At 42.5% G+C, this 20,017-nt stretch overlaps 1 protein-coding gene across 1 annotated transcript in view; it reads left to right on the top strand.

Moving 5' to 3' along the window:
• Window positions 1-893: 893 nt before the first annotated feature.
• Window positions 894-20,017, top strand: part of nadsyn1 (NAD synthetase 1) — a 75,792-nt gene continuing 56,668 nt past the window's right edge. The window contains exons 1-5 of the mRNA XM_034229075.1: window positions 894-1,165; window positions 4,339-4,399; window positions 4,542-4,658; window positions 5,262-5,315; window positions 5,431-5,520. Of these exons, the coding sequence (XP_034084966.1) occupies window positions 1,081-1,165; window positions 4,339-4,399; window positions 4,542-4,658; window positions 5,262-5,315; window positions 5,431-5,520 (407 nt within the window). The 5' untranslated portion in view covers window positions 894-1,080. The remainder of the gene's footprint in view (window positions 1,166-4,338; window positions 4,400-4,541; window positions 4,659-5,261; window positions 5,316-5,430; window positions 5,521-20,017) is intronic.

Genomic DNA, 20,017 nt, shown 5'->3' with positions numbered 1-20,017 from the left:
CAGACAGATAACCCCCCGCACCCCCTCTCCACCTGCAGCTGGACAGACAGATAACGCCCCGCCCCCTCTCCACCTGCAGCTGGACAGACAGATAACCCCCCCGCCCCCTCTCCACCTGCAGCTGGACAGGCAGATAACCCCCCGCCCCCTCTCCACCTGCAGCTGGACAGTCAATGGAGCTCCTTCTCCAACAGAATGCTGCAGCTCTGTCACAAGGACCGATGCAGGAACACATTCCTGCCCACTGCAATAACTCTCTATAACAAATGACCTCGGGCTGGAAGAGAACTCTCTGCTCCATAGTTTTTCTCTTCACTTCACTTTTACATTCAGTTTAATATGTAATATTCCATCCGTCAAAAACGTATGTAAATATAATACCTTGCTTTATATCTTGTTATTGTTAATTTGTAATTCAACATGTACATGTTCTACTTTCCTGTTTATTTCTTGTCTTTTAATTGTTATTGTACAATGCCATGTCTTTTTATGCTGCTGCAACACAAACATTTGCCAAATTTGGATCAATAAAGTTCTATCTTATCTTATAACACTTTAATTATCAATAATAATAAAACATATATATTATTCTGAAATGGACCAATCTGCACAATGACTACTTTTACTTTTGTTACTTTAACTATTTGGATGATAATACTTTTCTTGAGTAACATTTTACTTGTCCTACACTCTGGTACTCTGGTAATTTTACTCAAGACCTGAGTACTTCTACTTTTACTCAAGTACAGGACCTGAGTACTTCTACTTTACTCAAGTACAAGATCAGAGTACTAAGTCCCCCCCCCATAGGGCTGGTGTTTGTGAAGGAGCCTCCTCTGTGTTCTCGGTTTGAGTCTCTGTCCTGCAGGGGGCGCCACTGTGCTCACTGCCAACATGACGGAATGACACGAAGAAGAAGAGGAGTTCAGTGGCTGCAGACTCCAGAAAAAACAAGTTGAGTCACTACATGTATTACTGCTCTGTGGATATATCGCAATAAGTGTATATATTTACACTTTTTCAGACTTAACATAGTATCCCAGTTCGTTAATTTGCTCACGTGCCTTAAACGTCGGGAGCATGGGACGGAAAGTGACGCTCGCGACCTGCTCTCTGAACCAATGGGCTCTGGACTTTGAAGGCAACCTGCAGAGGATCCTGGAGAGTGAGTGACAAACTACAGTCTGTACATATAACTGTAGAGTCTGTAGACTGTCTCTGCTGATATTCATAATGCCATGTACTCAACCTGCTGTTTCCTCATGAGTCATACTTCCCTGACACATAATGTATGAGCACGCGGCGTGACATCACATGTCAGCTGTGTATACATGATCATCAGTTTTATTATCAGATGTACTCAGATCTTATAAGTTAAAGTAGAAGTACTCAGATCTTGTACTTGAGTAAAAGTAGAAGTACCTGAGTGTAGGAAAGTAATACAGTAAAAGTCCTGCATTCAAAATGTTACTCAGTAAAAGTAGAAAAGTATTATCAAAATATAGTTAAAGTACCAAAAGTAAAAGTAGTCATTGTGCAGATTGGTCCATTTCAGAATGATATATATGATATGTTTTATAAAGATTGATCATGAAAGTGTTCTCAAAGCTGGTAAAGGTGCAGCTAGTTTGAATGACTTTGTATACTGCAGGGCAGCTTGTGGATTTACTCCAGGTGGAACTAAAGCAGTAGCGTAGGCAGAAATTTACTTTAAAAAATAGGGTGGGCCAGATTTTTCTTCTGCGCATCAGAAGCTAACAACAATCCCCGCCGGTACCGGTGGCAGATTACTTTTAGAATAATTTTGGAATACTTTATTTTTCCATAACAGATGGGTATGTTTTGGTGAACAGGAGACACGTATTTTACTGTTTTAATGGCTTATCAAGAGCACACACACAACATCTTGGTGTCATTCTGGACAGCTCTCTCATCTGCACCCCACATAAAAAACATCACCCGGACTGCATTCTTTGTACTGTCTTAAAACCTTTCCTTGGAATATGTTATGAATTGTAAGGTGTGCTTTGAAAGGCGCCCCTAAATAAAATGAATTATCATTATTATTATTAATTGCAGCAGCAGGCCATTCACTTTGATTTGATCCCGTTATAAATGTCATCATTTCGACAATAAAGAAATGCTACATAAACGTGTTCTTCTGACAGCCCAGCAGCAGGAGAGGTGGGGAGAGGGAGGCGGGGCTATTTCATCGTTATCAGAAAATGATCGTATAGATCGCTGCTAGATGAGGGCAATGGGGGCTCTTCTTGGAGTCTGGCTTTTAAAAAAAAAACATTAGTGAACTTTGAGCCATCATTTATTTTGCAGGCAGCTCTCTGCCTCTCTCACGTTATTATGGCGCGCGCCGGAACCAACAATCAGTTTTTTACCGTAAATGAGTTCGGTTCAGAAGATAAAGCACATACAACATTAATTAAACTCAATATTTGTACACTTGAATTTCACTTTGAATTCTTGGATATTCTCAATGGGTGAATACATATTTTTATTAAAATAATAAAAAATAATAATACTTTTTTTTTTAAATGACAGAAGCTCAGGGTGGGCCAATGAGTAAACTGTATGGTGGCTACGCCGCTGAACTAAAGTCTGATTTAAGACTTTATTATATTTCACATCATTCACCCAGATCTGTAAAGTAACTAAAGTTATTAAATACATGTAGTGGAGTAAAAGTAAACCATTTACCTCTGACCTGTAGTGGAGTAGAAGTACAAAGTAGCATCAAAGTCAAGTAAAGTACAAATATCTCAAAATGGTACTTAAGTACAGTACTTGAATAAGTGTACTTAGTTACTTCCCACATCTGAAATCAGATATGACTTCAAGTCATGTGATCATTTCTTAGTATTTGATCCTCCAACTTGGCCTCAGGAAATGCAAGGACTTCACAGTTTTGGCAACACGTTTTGGAGAAAGCAAATCGGAGGCTTAAAAAGAGACAGGGAGGTGCATCTTCATCATCTTCATCATCTAGCATGCAAGAAGTGTAAATAGAGGACAGTGAAGGAGACACTGAGGAGGACCACGCTTCGTGTGGGATGAGTACCAAACGCTGTCTCCTGGTACTCATCTGAGTAACTCACTCAAAAAGTTATGTGCACCCCTGATTATATCATTCTTACTACAATATATATATATATTTACGTTGTATGTCAAATTTGATAAGACAAATATAAAAGACTATCTTTTTACATCTGACCTACAAAATACATTTGTTATTAAAAAACGAAAACATAATAACAACAAATTGTTGTTAATAATAATAATTTAATTTCTGTAAGAAAAACATATTTTCATGCATTTTTAGATCGTTAATAACAAGCATTATAATGTCTAAGAGACTCGCTGTGTATGAGACTCAATACTCGCTGGTTGTACTTTTGCGGGCATCCAATGATATGTTTTATCATATATATTATTTATATTTATCAAGTCTTAAATCAGACTTGATAAATATAAATAATATATATGAAACATATCATATATATTATTCTGAAATGAACCAATCTGCACAACTTTTAATGTTACTTTAACTATATTTTGATAATACTTTTCTAATTTTACTTGGGTAACATTTTGAATGCAGGACTTTTACTGTAACAGAGTATTCCTACACAAGATCTGAGTACTTCTTTCACCTCTGTCTGATTTCAAACTCTTCCATAACACCCTGAGGAAGTTTGCAACTCTGTGTTTTACTCCACTTTGTTGTAAATAAAACTGCAGCAGCTTGACCACAGAGCGTGAACGTTGTGATCAGCTGATTTTGCGCAGTTCTCCAGTGTGTGCGTGGGGCACAGAGTGTGGACAGGGGAGTCTCCCACTGCAGCCAGTTGGCGGAGTTTTGGCACAATTCTGTTGTTCATACCGACGTTAACACTGTTTGTGCACACGGCACCAACTCTGTTGTCCGGTGATCTAAGCCTCTGCCTCCTGTAAGCTTCACTGGTCCATCGGTTATGTCCTGCGCGGCTCGGCCAGCATCCCAGTTCAGTCAGTCACAGAAAGTCCGAAGATTTTTTGCAGGGAGCGAAACGGCAACATAGCTGCTTAATGTCTTTGGGTTTTTTGATGATCTCCTCACAAACTTGCCCTGTCCACCCAGAATTAAACATTATTATTATTATTTCTGCCTTTGCTGCTTTACCTGCTTTACATACCCCTGTTACATAGTTTCTCCCCCACATTATTTGATTGTGACCTATTTATGGGTCACTCCCAATCCTCCTAATTCATGTAATATACAGTTACATATACAGAATCAGTACATCTCATTTACTCTTTCTGTGTTCTGTCTGTGTCTCTCTGCAGGTATTGAGATTGCTAAAGCTCATGGAGCCAAATACAGACTTGGCCCAGAGCTGGAGATATGGTATGAATATCCATGATGTGATGATCAGACAAGCATCCATCATTTTCACTGACAGCATTTTCCATACTGAAATACCAGCACTAAACCAGTTTCAGCTTTACTTTTCTCACATCTATTTTCTGATTTACTACATGTTTTACAGTGGTTACGGCTGTGCAGACCACTTCTATGAGTCGGACACGTTGCTTCACAGCTTTCAGGTTCTGAGGAAGCTTCTAGAATCTCCCATCACCCAGGACATCATCTGTGACGTGGGGATGTGGGTATCACCTGCCAGCAGTCAGACAAACCTAATGTGGTCCTGTCCAAACACATTGTTTTGTGTGGATTCTTTTCATAATCCCATAAATCATGTAAGGTGTAGAAAAGGGCTTCATAATTAATCGAAATATTATCAAAATTGCAATCTTCAAATTGCAGGAAGCACAATATTTTTTAAACTGTAATTATGTATTTAAAATGAAAAATATTTTGAAGTGTCATGAAGCTGTTGAGATCTAGACCTAAAATCGTATTCTGCAGTGTTTACAACACATATCTGTTGCAACAGATTCTTAAGAGAACCACACCATGATCAAATAAATATATTTTTCAATGAAGATGGGAATATTGGTGCAAACATAATCAATCCCTGCTGTGATTCCAAATCTTTTCAGTTTTTAATCAGTTTTTGATTTAAAAAAAAAAAAGCAGTCATTATTCCTGGTTGAGAGGATTGTCCAGAACCAGGGACACTCTTACCATCTGCAGCCCCGATTTCTGATTTCAAACTAACAGGACAAGTTTTCAGTTGTTACCATAAAGAATTCTCCCTTTGTGTGGCTGGAAGTCTGGTTTGGTGACAGTACTGTGTTCCCCTCAGGCCCATCATGCATCACAACGTGCGCTACAACTGCCGGGTCCTGTTCCTCAACAGGTACGTCAGCACAGCACTCTAATGAGACATGTTGTTTGTGTTCTGTTTGTATGCATTTATGTAACTTGACTTGGCATATATATATATATATATATATGTATTCTATTACCTGCAGAAAGATACTGCTGATCAGACCTAAAATGCTGATGGCCAACTACGGGCTGTACAGAGAGATCCGCTGGTTCTCCCACTGGAACCAGTCAAGGTCGGTCCCCACTGCCCTTCTCATCTCTCTGTTATTATGATATATCTTGATATTGAATGTATTGGTCAACTTGATTCGTATCTTACATAATGAGTAAGCTGTATGTGATGTGTAACAATACTGTCTTGAAGAAATACTTACTTACTAACTAACTAACTTAACTTTTGGGGAAATCTGTTCGCTTGCAATGTTATTTCATCAATTAAAGGTTCGGTAGGTAAGTTTGAGAAACCGGCTCGAGATACATTTTTTGTAATATTCCATGGAATGCTCTTAACATCCCGATAGCAATGAATATCTTAAAGAGCCTGTGACAGCCTCCCAACAACTGTTGTGCTATGAAATATTGGGCTACTAGTCATCTTGACCCGTCAGCTTAAAAAATAAGTTGCGATACCGTTCCGATAAATATCAATAATTTCGAACATCGCGGGGAAATTCCTTCGACTCATTTTGAAGTTTTGGGGGAAGCCGGAAGTGACGTCAATGTGGAAACGCTTCACTGTGCGGCGAGAGAGCCAAACACGGACAAAGTGTGTTGTCATGCGTAGAAATGGTGAATTACTGAGTTTAGGCACGTTAATAACGTCTTAATGAAGTTGACTACAGTATATTCATATTTGTCAGTGCTTTCATGTCAATTCGGCGAACATAAACATAAATTATCGTGGTGAAGATGATGATTACATTAGGATTACAAATCGGTAGTGAGAGCTGCTGAATTTCCTCCCGTCGGATGTGATCTAAAAACAAATCGATTATTTTTGTAGTTGTAAACTCAAGTGGATGAAACTACATTTATTAGTGCTTTCATGTCAATTCGGCGAACATATGATACATTAAATGATCGTGAGGATGATGATTAAAAATCGTTTTTTTGAGCCGGTCTGCATTTCCTGATGAGAAAACAAAACGATGCTTTTTGTAGTTGTAGTACACCAACATGGATTAAACGTGTGGTTTTTTTACCACAATGTTGGGGAAATTAATGGATAAAATGCACGGATTATTATTATTATTATTATTCCCACTCCGATCGGGACACCAGGTCCACCGTTTCCCCGCAGCGAGGCTCCCCCCGTTGACAGTTTACGTGGGCTGGGCTGGGTGCAGTGGCGGATTGGCCATCTGGACGAATGGGCCGGTACCGAAGTGGGCCGGCCGGATAAGTCACTAGCACATCCATCCCCCACTCCCCCCGTTGACAATTTACTAGCGGTACCGAAGTGGGCCGGTCGAGAGTCCCGGGCTGATTTTTAGTCCCAGTCCACCACTGGCTACATGACCGTATTATCGCCCATATTGACGCACCTAATTCCTAAACTTCTAACAGATAAAACATAAACCGATCCTTCAGCCTCAGACACGTTCAAAATTAAACTGTCATCGCTGTCATCGTTTGCTGCTGTGTGCGCCATCGTGCGTTTGCATGAAGATGCTGGGATCCGGACGGAGCTCTTGGCCCGCAATGACACATAATTTGGCGGGATTTGAAGAATCCCCGAGAAGATCCAGAATGGTCAACATTGAAGGGCAGATTAATGGTTATCAAAGTACAAATATCCAAAATCAGTTCAGTACCGGTTTTCAAGGGGACAATATTTACTCAAATTGATGGGTTTGCATGATGGGGAAACTTGTGTCACAGGCTCTTTAAGTGCTTTGACAAAAAAATGTTCATCTGTGGAAGCCGTAGTACTGTAAAAAGCACGACCAATCATCTGAGCCGGCCCGGCTAAAATAACTGGATGGCCTACCTGCCTGTCAGCCTTCCATCTGTGCACAAACTGATCTCGTGCCCTCATTGGTCATGTGTGTGTTCGTGTGTGTTGGAGGAGGGGCTCTGTAAGAAAGTGGCAGATTTTTTCCGGCTGTGTATTTTCAAATTCTAGCGCACTCGAGCTGGTTTCTCCAAAATTACCTACCCCACCTTTAAGGAGAAACAATAGCTTTAGATTGGTTTAGCACAGGGACTGATACTTTTATTTTTTCTTTAATAGTAAATTAACACTTTATTTTTGAAAGTTTTCATTACAAAGAAAAATCATGCAGAATGTCATTGAGGGGGACTGATACTTTAGGGAAACACTTAGCCCCTAAAGGTTTAATAGTAATAAGGAAGTGCCTCAAACTGCAGTTCATCTATTGGCCGATAGGGGATGACTGCAGAAAGGAGCAATTCCCATAGACCCCCATATTAAAATGCCCAACTTTACAGCAGAAATAAACATGTTTCTACCCCTGGATGCAATACATATTATGATGGATATAGTTAGATTCCACCTTCATGTTTATGGATTGGTGAGTGAATTGTTTTATAACGCAACCCTTTTAGTTATATTAGGTCTTAAAGTGTTTGCATAAATTAGGGCGTGGTCATCTTGAGTGACAGGTCTCTGCAGTCACTGCTGCTTCTAGCTTTCTGTCTCCTAGTAGCTCCGTTAGCTCAGTAAGCTCCAGGATGCTACAGGGCCTCAGCTGTGAGGTTGATGCGGGGAACACAACTTGAACTCGTTGATGTCTTTGCTGTGTTGGTGCCTGGTGGAGTATTCTAGTTAGATACCCCCTTCATGACAACAGGACTGCCACTCCTAGCTCCTCTGTCTCTCTACTAGCAGCTCCGTGCTACAGGGGCCTTGCCTGCTCAGTTCATCCGGAGAACATAACTTGAACTCGGCCGTGTTTGTTGTGTTGCTGCCTGGTGGAGTACATGTCATGCAAATATCGGACTTATCTCATGGCTCTGCGGTTAAAACAGACCGCCCCTGAATGCAGTTTCTTCGGTAAGTGAAATTCAAGCACTTTATTTCTTACTGGTCTTTTTATTCAGATAAGCTACATCTGTGCTAACGATGCTATCCGTATCATACAAGTTAAAACATATTAGAGAAGTGTAAAACATTAAAAAGGATTATACTGTAGAACAAACGGCTTCTGTGTGAGGTAACGGTTGGTAAAATAAGGTCATCCTCGTACATTAGTTAGTTTGCTAGTTAGGTAACTATGCATTGATATTGTTGCTTTAAATTCGCTATGCTCGACGATGCAGACAGCTAGCGTCACAGTAGTGTTGAAGACCAGCATACTGTATATGAGATTAACCTCACTATAAGATCTGTGTATCTTAAAATATGAATCTCACATTTCCAGATGGTTCCAGAAATAACATTAACGTAGATATTGCAATATGGTTTGTTCAGCTGGAGTTGATTATTGAAGCTTACTGGTTAACGTTGCCATCATAATAAACGAACGAACCCACACGTTGTTGTTTTTATTACTATTATTACCAATACTTACTAAGCATTTTATTATCATTACACTGGAGAAACCGACTTATTGTGGCAGCAGAACGTGATGCCTGCATTTAAGGACGATAGCGTAGTCAATGCTTTAGGGACAAGGAAACGATTTGTTTAAATATTAGATATGACGTTATGTGTGCTTCTGTGACAATGAATCTTATTCATTGCATTACATTTGTTAAAGATGTTTGTCTTTTACCCTTATGTGTGTGTTACAAATGAATGTGAAGATGGCATAGGACATTTAATTTGACTGTCTCGTGAAAAACTATTTCAAAGTAACAGTAAAATAAAAAGGACCCCAACTATACAATAATACACAATCCAACTGATAAGATACAGTAAGGCAGGGGCGTCGCCTGGACCTGAAAACATTCGGGGCTTAGCCCACAGTGGCGGCGGCCGCGGCGCTACAGTGGAATTTTCTACTGCAACACTCCCCACACGCACACACAGTACACCCGCGACTGTTACAATGAAGGCTCGATAATCAACTCACGGCTTATAGGCAAGGGTGAAGTGCTATTTTTTTATGAGTGGGGGGCGGACCTCACCTCCTCTAGGGGGGTCCGGGGGATGCTCCCCCGGGAAGATTTTTTTTAAATATTGAAGTTAAAAGCATCAATCTGGTGCACTTTGAGAGCAACATGAGAGATTACATTACATGGTACTTGTTAGACGCTTTTATCCAAAGCAACTTACATACTCAATACTGTGGGCAATCCCCACAGGAGCAATTTGGGGTGAAGTGTCTTGCCCAGGGACACAACGACAATAGCAGTGGGGTTTGAATCTGTGACCCCCTGATCCCAACACCAAGGTTCTATCCACTACGCCACACGCCTCCCCTATCTATGATCTATGGATACATCTCTCAGCACCCATATGAAACAGAACTGTAAACAGATTTTCTTTTTCTTTATGGATATTTTACAAATCACTCCCCTTTTAAACTCTATTCTTGTTTTACTGTATTTCATAACTGTTTTTCCTTTATGCTCCTTTAACTATAACAGGGCTGCCAACCCTCACGCATTGAGTGTGAGAGTCACGCAATTAACCCATATCTCACGCACTCACGCCACACTTGCCTTTCCTCACGCTAAGTCCAAAATAAATGTATATAAATATAAAAATAAAGTGAAGGAACAGCAAACCGAGCGGTCTACGAAATGAGACGGTCTTCTGGCTTAGTTCCGTAAAGTTGGAACGATATTGGGAGATTCGGATTTCACGGATCAATAACAACGATCTACAATCACATTTTGATCAAAAAAAGCCAATACGCGCCGTCCTCCGAGCTGGACACATTACATTGGTCTCTATCTGCAGCCGGAGAAGAAACGAGTGCTCAGGGACCGTCTGCAAAGTGCAACTCCGAAAAAAGAGAATACAATAATATTCAATCACTATTATACAGCTTATTACTACCAAACTCACCACACACAATAGTCTCATGGTGGTCATACTACAGCAGAGAGTTTGGAAGAATATGCTTTTGAATAATTTTGGGGAATATTTATAATGTAAATCTTCAATAAATATGGCATCATCTTAAATAACTTTAGTAGCATACTGTATATTTCTACCAAACTCACTATTTGCATTGTTGTTGTTAGCATCTGGTTAGCTAGCTGCGCTAACGGATATTAGAGCTGTTTCTAAAACAAGGAGAGGGAGAGCTGTGTCCTGTCAGACTGAGAGATAACTACAGCTCAGTGAGGTAAGGGACTATGAGTGTTTAGATAGTTAACTTTAGTCTAGTTATCTCAGTGGGTCTCAAACGTGTTGGTCACCATTTATTAGAATAAATGAAAAACAGTTATGAAATACTATATGACAGTAAAACAAGGATAAAGTTTAAAAGGTGAGTGATTTGTAAAATATCCCTAAAGAAAATCTGTGTACAGTTCTGTTTCATATGGGTGTTGAGAGATGTATCCATAAATTCATTTTGCTCTCAAAATGCACCAGGTTGATGCATTTAACTTCAATATTTAAAAAAAAAATCTTCCCTAGAGGAGGTGAGGACACCCCCACTTATAAAATAGCACTTTACCTCTGCTTACAGCTATATGCCATGTTATATGGTGTGAGCTGATTATCGAGCCTTCATTGTAAGAGTCGCGGGTACACTGTATGTGCGTATTCCACTGTAGCGCCCGGTACATTAATGGGAAACCCTAGTTTGTACATGTTCAATACATTTGTAACACTGTACGCATGAACTCTTCTTTTTTTGGTTCACCAAAAAAAATATCTCACTCCAAGCTGAACTCAAATGTTGGCAGCCCTGACTATAATGATCATATGAAGGTGTGCCGCGGAAATAATCCTTTGAATAATTTGTGACCAAACCGTTTGAGACCCACTGAGATAACTTGGACTAAAGTGAACTATCTAAACACTCAGAGAGTTCTTTAGCTCACCTGAGCCTCTCAGTCTGAGAGGAGAGGACTCTCCTTATGTCCGTTAGTGCAGCTAGCTAACCAGATGCTCCCTCTCTCTCTATCACACTAATTGCGCTATCGCCACACACACACACACACACACACACACACACACACACACACACACACACACACACACACACACACACACACACACACACACACACACACACACACACACACACACAGAGCCGAGCTTGAATGACACAAGCACACCTTTATTTCCATGCAACTCTCTGATTGGTCTGGTGTCTTGCCTCTGTTGCATTCACTGAACACGGGAAATTACAGTCCTGCCGTCCTCTCTAGTGTCATGATGAGGTTCACGTAAAGCACGGTTAATGTATTATACTATTGAGGGAGAATTGCCCCAAATTGCCCCGAATGCCCAGGCCAGGCGACGCCACTGCAGTAAGGGCTGTGATATCCAGCACTTGTTTTTAAGGATAACAGGGCTCGACATTAACGACTGCCCGATGGCCCGGGGCCATCTAGTATTTAGCTCGGGCAATGAAGCCTCACCTGCTGGTTGCCCGATCGGGCAATCTATTATGCCAGTATCATGCAGCTCGCGGATCCAGTAATGAGTGACCCGACAGTAAAACAAAACATATCTATAACTAGTTTCGGTAGTTTGAGAGGTAATTAAAATAGCTACGTGTGATATTCTAACCTGAAGTGTGTGTTTTGTCCGCTCACCGCTGCATGTGATTATGCAGAGCTGCGTGTCGACTCGTCAGCAGCAGCTGATCTCTCTCTCCCGTCAGATTAGACTTCACTCGCGTTTATGTCCATATCGATCAGATCCAGCTAGTTCTAGCTAATGATATGACTACCTGCTTATTAAAAGACACCTAAACAATAAGTGTCGCTATGCAACCGGGTGAGGCCACAGAGTATAGCGCAGCATTATGCATTTATTTACATGCCCACCGGAACCCCGAAGCATTACCAACAGATCAACGCACAATCAACCCATCCAGGACATCTCTTTCTCCACATTAAGTGTTAGACATTAGAGTTGACTATTCTTGTCTGTCACATACTCTTTTGTCTGTCACATAAGTGGCGCAACTGAAGCGGTATTGCGCTAAAGGGAAATTATTTTGACCGGACATTTTGACCGAAGAGATTTAGATTTGCCGGCTAACGGGAACTCTGACGTCGCCATTTTGTGTGCTTGGCGGATGCGCTCGGCTCCTCTCGACTGCTGCTCGGGTCTGCTCGGTCAGCTTCCGGATGAGGAGGCATTCGTTGGACCAACTTACAGTAGATAACATTACAAACATTTTTAATAGGGGCCATAATAGTGTAAATAATGTTTGTTTTGGCAATTATAACTGAATGTAATGTTTTCTACTTTTTTACATCTGGGAATGCATTTGCCTTCATCAGATGGAAAGTGTCTTGACCAACAACTTAAGTGTTTCATTAAGTGTAAGCATCTAAGACCTGCAAAAATCTAAATGTTCTAGGGGGAGGCCCCCCAAACCCTTCGTGCGTCATTTCGTCCGCGTGCATTTTTCAGGGCAATCTCTATTGGGCTCAGGGCCATTTGTAAATTAGCTTAGATGGCCCACAGGGCCATCTCCCAAAATCCTTAATGTCATGCACTGTGATAATCAAAAAGATTAGGACATGATTGTTTGCATGTAAAAAAGTCTGTGAGCAACACATTGTTACTTTACTATCTGTTTGTTTAAAGTTTCCAGGTGATGCAGACAGACCAGAGGATGCTGACCACGAGAGACAGACCTATTCCTAACATCAGTGAACTTCAGCATGGACTCAAAGGTACAAAGACCCCTTTCATACTGTACAAAGAATCGAGAAACGTTCTGGTTTAAATAGATAAAGTAACAACTATAATACACTGATATACATTCCATTAAACATGACTAAATACTGACACATCAGGGAAGTTGACTGTTCCTACCTTGCAAAAAGTTACATTTAGATTTTAACAAGCAACATTTTTTTGTCAGCTTTCACATGTCAATGTATTTAAGGCAATTATTATTTTACTTTGTGAAAATTACTACCATTTGTCTCTACATATTGTCTGTAAAAACGTGGTAAAAGTGGTTCTTGCAGTGAGACAACCGAACAGCATGATTCTACATTTACACTAAGTTCTGATAACAGTTGAATATTATTTTAATAGTAACATATATTTTAATGTTGATTAACTGCAGACTGTTCATTCATAATCTGATTATCTTTGTAGTACAAAGTGATGAATTTCAAAAACACATTCAAATAATTTTGTATTTATTTCTACAGCCCTCTAACGCACGTCTTTCATAAATAACACACTTACTCTGCAATACTGTCATATGTTTTATGTTTCTTTTCATTTCTGTTAGGAAAGGACATACCTGAAGGACACAACTACCTCACCGTTTTCTCCGAGGGGCAAGAAGAAAATGAAAAGCTGATATGACATTAAAGACCAATACAGGACATTCACTAAGAAACTACACTTTTATTGTGAACACAACGATCTGCAAACTGAATAGTGTGTAGTCAAACAGGACCATCATTTGTTTGTGACAGCTGTGCCCAGTATGGGCTCACTGATGCAGTTAGGTGGTTTCTTCATCAGGCCTGGTCCTCCTCCCAGAGAAAGACCTCTCCACCTCAGTCCTCTCCAGCCAAACCCACAGACAGGACATCCGTCACACTGAGGTTTCTCCCAAAGTCCCTGCAGCTCCTTGGACACCACACTGACTCAATTGATCCACACTGTGAATATGAGAGGGGGAAAATGTGTGTAAAAAATGCTTTAGACAATAAGAAATATGAAGTTAACTGTAAGGAGATATTATTATTGAAAGTTTTGCTGAATAGTTTCATGTTCACTTATCTTAAGCAACGTAAGATGTGCAGACCGGGAGCAACATATGTAGGTTAGCCGGCTTGCATCACAGAGCTGAGCATGTTAGCTTAGCTTGGTAGCCTCAGCTAGCTCTGGAACTTCCAGCTCTGCGGCAGGAGGTCCCGCCTCGGCTCCGCCTCTTTGCCCTTATTTGGATCAGGCTGGAGCAGGAGGGAGTTAGACTCTGACGTCACTGTCGAGCCGATAGTGGCCGACACCGCCTACTTTAGGCTTCTCTGCAACTCCAGAATCCTATGGGTGACGTCATGGACACTACGTCCATTTATATATACCAGGGATGGGCAACTTTGATGGTGGTGGGGGCCACATCATTGATGTACTGGCCACCAGGGGGCCGCAGATTCACTTGGAACACACACACATACGAATTCCATGTGTTGTATGTAATTATTAACAAATATACTAAGTCTGACATCTTCATTGACATTTTACAATCAAAGGGAACATCCCCAAACAATGGGAACATCCTCTAATAAGCTCACTAAAAAAATATCAGTTCACAGAAATGTTATTTCATTTTTACAAGTGGCATGTTTGTATTGAACAGGTTATTAAACCGTGGAATACAACTATTTTAAATTATTGGAAAGCACGGAAAATGTGTGTGTGTTGAGATTAACCATTAGATGACATAAACATGAAGTCATGAACACTAACCCAGACATTAGTTGTCTAACTTGAACCTAAAACACTTGTAGCCAGTCTCTGCATTCCCCTTATTCCACAATAAGGGGAATGTCAACACCGACACCTGTCAGCCCGCACTCTGCTGTTCCTCAGCACCACTCCCCCTCCCTCCCGCTGAAATTATGAATGTAATGCGTATAGTAATCATAGATAACACGGCAGGGTCCGTGACAGTTTGTTTTCATCTGATTTCAAATAAACAAAGTCTTGGTTTTAAGAATATTAAACTGGTTTCGCCAAATTCAGATGATAAAAACAACTTTTAAGCTTGTAAAGGCATCATTACAAGAGGCAACTTAACGTCACAGCAGGCATAACAACAGCCGGTGTTTCTTGTGAGGGTTTCCCCGGGAACCACAATACACACAAATGCGTCACAGATTATTTTGCGGTATTTGAAATAATCTGCTTCCCTGCAGTCTCTGGATTTCCTTGCTCTTACTGAGACGTGGATTACTCCATCCAACACATCCAACACATCCAACACATCCACCCCAGCAGCTCTCTCCACAGCATATTCCTTCTCCCATACACCTAGACCCACTGGCAGAGGAGGTGGCACTGGTCTCCTGCTCTCTCCCAAATGGAGCTTTTCCCTCTTCAAGCTACCTAACTTCACTCCTTCCACCTTTGAATTCCATGCCGTCACAGTAACCCATCCTATACAATTAACCATTGTTGTTCTCTACCGTCCACCAGGCGCCTTGGGGGACTTCTTGGAGGAATTAGATCATCTCCTCTCACACATCCCTGAAACTGGTCCTCCCGCTGTACTTCACGGAGACTTCAACCTCCAGACGGGGAAGATAGACGAACTAACATCTCTGTTAACCGCCTTTGCTTTCTCACTGTCTCCGTCCCCACCAACTCATAAAGCTGGCAATGTCCTTGATCTCATATTCTCAAGGAACTGCACTACTTCTAACCTCTCTGTAAACCCGCTCCACACATCCGATCACTTCTTCATTTCATTCTCTCTACCCCTTTCCAAACATAACAAACGAATCTCTTCCCATCCTGCATCTGTCCGCCGTAACCTTCGTTCCCTCTCCCCCTCTACCTTTGCCTCATCGGTGCTCTCAGCCCTCCCTTCCTCTGACTCGTTCCAACTCCTACCTCCAAACTCTGCTGCAGAAACTCTCCTCTCTGGACTCTCTCTGTCCTCTCGCATCTCGGCAGGCTCGTCAGTCCCCTCCTGCTCCCTGGCTAAATGATGCACTGCGTGCTAATATAACTGTCCTTCGGGCAGCAGAGCAGAAATGGTGGAAATCCAAACACCGTGACGACCTCCTAACCTATCAGGCTCTCCTCTCCTCTTTCTCTGCTTCGATCTCTCAGGCAAAAAGCACTTTCTTTCAAGATAAGATCCAATCTTCCTATTCCAATCCCAAAAAACTATTTTCCATCTTCTCCTCCCTCCTGGACCCCCCCAAAGCCCCTTCCCCCTACTCCCTTCTGTCAAGCGACTTTGTTAACCACTTTGAAAAAAAGGTTGATGATATTCACTCTTCTTTTTCTGACTCACCTCTACTCACCGCTGGGTCACCAGACCCTCCTTTCACCCACACACTGACCTCCTTTTCCCCTCTCTCTCCAAGTGAGGTTCTTACCCTCATTACCTCTGCCCGCCCTACCACCTGTCCTCTGGACCCTATCCCTTCAAACCTCCTTCAGACTATCGCTCCTGATATTCTACCGTTTCTCACCCATTTCATCAACACTTCTCTAACTTCTGGTCACTTTCCAAACAGTCTCAAGGAGGCAAGAGTAAAGCCTCTCCTAAAGAAACCCACTCTCAACCCGTCAGATGTTATAAACTACAGGCCTGTCTCTCTCCTCCCGTTCCTGTCTAAAACACTTGAACGCGCTGTCTTTAGACAACTCTCCTGCTATCTCCATCAGAACAACCTTCTGGATCCGCACCAGTCTGGTTTCAAGGCAGGTCACTCCACAGAAACTGCCCTCCTTGCTGTCACTGAGGAACTGCACACTGCTAAAGCAGCCTCCCTCTCCTCTGTCATCATCCTTTTGGACCTGTCTGCTGCATTCGACACGGTGAATCATCAGATCCTCCTTCGCACTCTCCAAGCACTTGGCAGTTTCAGGCTCTGCACTTTCCCTCCTCACCTCATACCTCAAAGACCGCACCTACAGGGTTACTTGGAGAGGGTCCGAGTCCGACCCTTGTTAATTAACTACAGGGGTCCCTCAGGGCTCTGTTCTTGGTCCCCTCCTCTTCTCCTTGTACACAAACTCGCTCGGATCAGTCATTAGCCCGCATGGTTTTTCATACCACTGCTACGCTGACGACACCCAATTAATTCTGTCCTTTCCCCGCTCAGAGACCCAGGTCGTCGCACGCATCTCTGCTTGTCTAGCTGACATCTCTCAGTGGATGTCTGATCATCACCTCAAGCTCAACCTTGACAAGACTGAACTGCTTTTCCTTCCGGGAAAAGATTGTCCCACTCTTGACCTAACAATCAACATTGGCACCTCTGTTGTTTCCCCGACTCAGACTGCAAGGAATCTGGGTGTGACCCTAGATAACAACCTGTCCTTCACTGCAAACATAGCTGCTACAACCCGCTGCTGCAGATACACGCTTTACAACATCAGGAGGATGCGTCCCCAGCTGACCCAGAAAGCGACGCAGGTTCTGGTCCAGGCTCTCGTCATCTCACGCCTAGACTACTGCAACTCCCTCCTGGCTGGTCTACCTGCATATGTGCCATCCGACCTCTGCAGCTCATCCAGAATGCAGCTGCTCGCCTGGTCTTCAACCTTCCTAAATTCTCCCACACCACGCCGCTCCTCCGCTGCCTTCACTGGCTTCCGATAACTGCTAGAATCCACTTCAAGACAATGGTACTTGCGTAACATGCTGCGAATGGATCTGGCCCTTCGTACATCCAGGACATGGTTAAACCGTACACCCCAGCACGTGCACTCCGCTCTGCATCAACCAAACGGCTCGCTGCACCCTCGCTGCGAAGGGGACCCAAGTTCCCATCACCAAAAACACGTGGGTTTGCTATCCTGGCTCCTAAATGGTGGAATGAGCTCCCCATTGACATCAGGACAGCAGATAGCTTACACACCTTCCGGCGCAGACTGAAAACTCATCTCTTTCGACTCCACTTCGAGCGATATAACTATTAACAAAGCACTTATATACTAATAAAGGGCTGGCTTATCTAAAGCCAGTTGAGTAGCACTTGAAATGTTTTTTGCTCTATGAAGCCTGATGTACTTATATGATTCTGTTTTCTTCAAGTTTGTATTTTGTTGGTCGAACGCACTTATTGTAAGTCGCTTTGGATACAAGCGTCAGCTAAATGCAATGTAATGTAATGTAATCTACGCAGCTCGCGACGTAACTAGGAGTCTAGTGGACGGTATCAGTACTACAAGTAAAAATAAATAAAAAAATATTTTTTTTAATTTTTTTTAAATTAATTACGTTGTTTATAAATTAATCTGAGGGCCGCAAAAAGAGGAGGTGGGGGCCGCATGCGGCCCGCGGGCCGCCATTTGCCCATCCCTGATATATACAGTCTATGCGTAAGACTCCACAGCTGTCGTCCTGGTAACATGATGCAGCTTGTTGGCTGGCAGGCTACAGGGAGTAGTCACAGTGAGAGATTGGAAGATGATCAAACATGACAAACCAGCTGTTACGTGCTCCACTCCTTGTTTTCTTTTCTGTCTCCCTGCTGCGCAGGTGCACCTGGTCTGCCCCTGGCTCCGCCTCTGCCCAGGTGCACCTGGTTTGCCCCTGGCTCCGCCTCTGCCCAGGTGTTCCAAATTCCACTCAGTCGCGGAGATATAAAGAGAAGCTGGAAGAGAAGGATGTCTCGCCTATCCTGACGCCGGGAGACACTCTCCTTTAAAGACCCCTTTGTTGTAGTGGGGGTTTAGCTATATTGTGTGTGCTGTAGTTTTGTTTATGTTTAGCCTGGAGGGCCAGGGGGGTATACTACGAGGCAGGATTTTCGCTTAGCCGGCTAAATTCAGGGAAAACTCCGGCTTTCCGGTCCTACGAAGCTGGTTCTCTTTTTAGCAGGCTAGATCTCCATGGTAACTTATGCTTAGCGGCTAACCTGGTCGGGACCAGGTTAGGTTGCAGGCTAAGAGCTCAACTCAGTGAAAGCACTGCCTGCTGACCAATCAGAGCTCAGTGTGCGGAGTTTAAAGCGATCAAGTCATATTACAGGAGAAAGGAAATACAGAAAAGCTGCAGTTGCAGGAAAGACGGCCGGCAAAAATCACCGACTGTGTGAACATTAATAGAATATCACCTCCCATCTTCAGAGCAATCTGACTATTATAACATTAGCGTTAAGAAAGCTTACTTAAATATCTGCCACAACATAAATAACCGGATCAGAGTAACATTAAGTACAGTCCGCGGCATATCACTTCATAATGTATCATATATTTTCTTATCTGAGTCAGCTGAGCCGTATCTGGCCGTGCAACACTCACAGTGTCACATACTGTATGCAGAAGTATTATTTTAAGCAACACATTAAGTTGACGAAACACTCGAGTCAAATGTAATTAAAGTCAGATCGTGTCTTGGACGGGGCAGTGATATCATAAACCTGTTAATGTACGCATTCAAACACTTTTTCTTTTGCCAGCTGTATTCACCTTGTAGGTACAGCTATGTGGCTTTTATCCTGGATAAAGTGTTTAAGTCATGGATGTTTAAAGTTTAACTTCTTCATTTTTGACTAGTATTAAAGTTCACTTTTCATTCAGGAAGTATGACGCTGCGCTGTCAGTACGCTTCTCCATGTTTGTGATTGGTCGAATGCTCCAAATACCACCCCTTTCATGTGAACGCGCACCTAACTAGATAGGAAACGGCTGGCTTGAGCGATCCACTTGATAACCAGCGTCGTAGTACAGTTTAGCGAGAGCGCGTATGTTTTGGATTAGGCCAACCGGCTAACTCAAACATATCCAGGTTAGGTTGAACCAGCTTCGTAGTATAGGCCCCTGGTAGTCCAGTTGTCGCGGCTTTATTTTGTTCCCATAGGGTTACGCTTGTCTTTTGGTTAGGGGGGGGAGCTCTGGGTCCTACGGCCCCTGGTGTGGCTGGCTCGGGCTCCCTCCTTCCTTTTGTTTCTTTTGGCCAGTCCTCCAGA

The sequence above is a fragment of the Gymnodraco acuticeps genome, unplaced genomic scaffold (assembly GCF_902827175.1).
Source record: "Gymnodraco acuticeps unplaced genomic scaffold, fGymAcu1.1, whole genome shotgun sequence".
NCBI lineage: Eukaryota > Metazoa > Chordata > Actinopteri > Perciformes > Bathydraconidae > Gymnodraco > Gymnodraco acuticeps.
The sequence above is the reverse complement of the archived record's forward strand: the minus strand, read 5'-3'. Positions and strand labels throughout refer to the sequence as shown.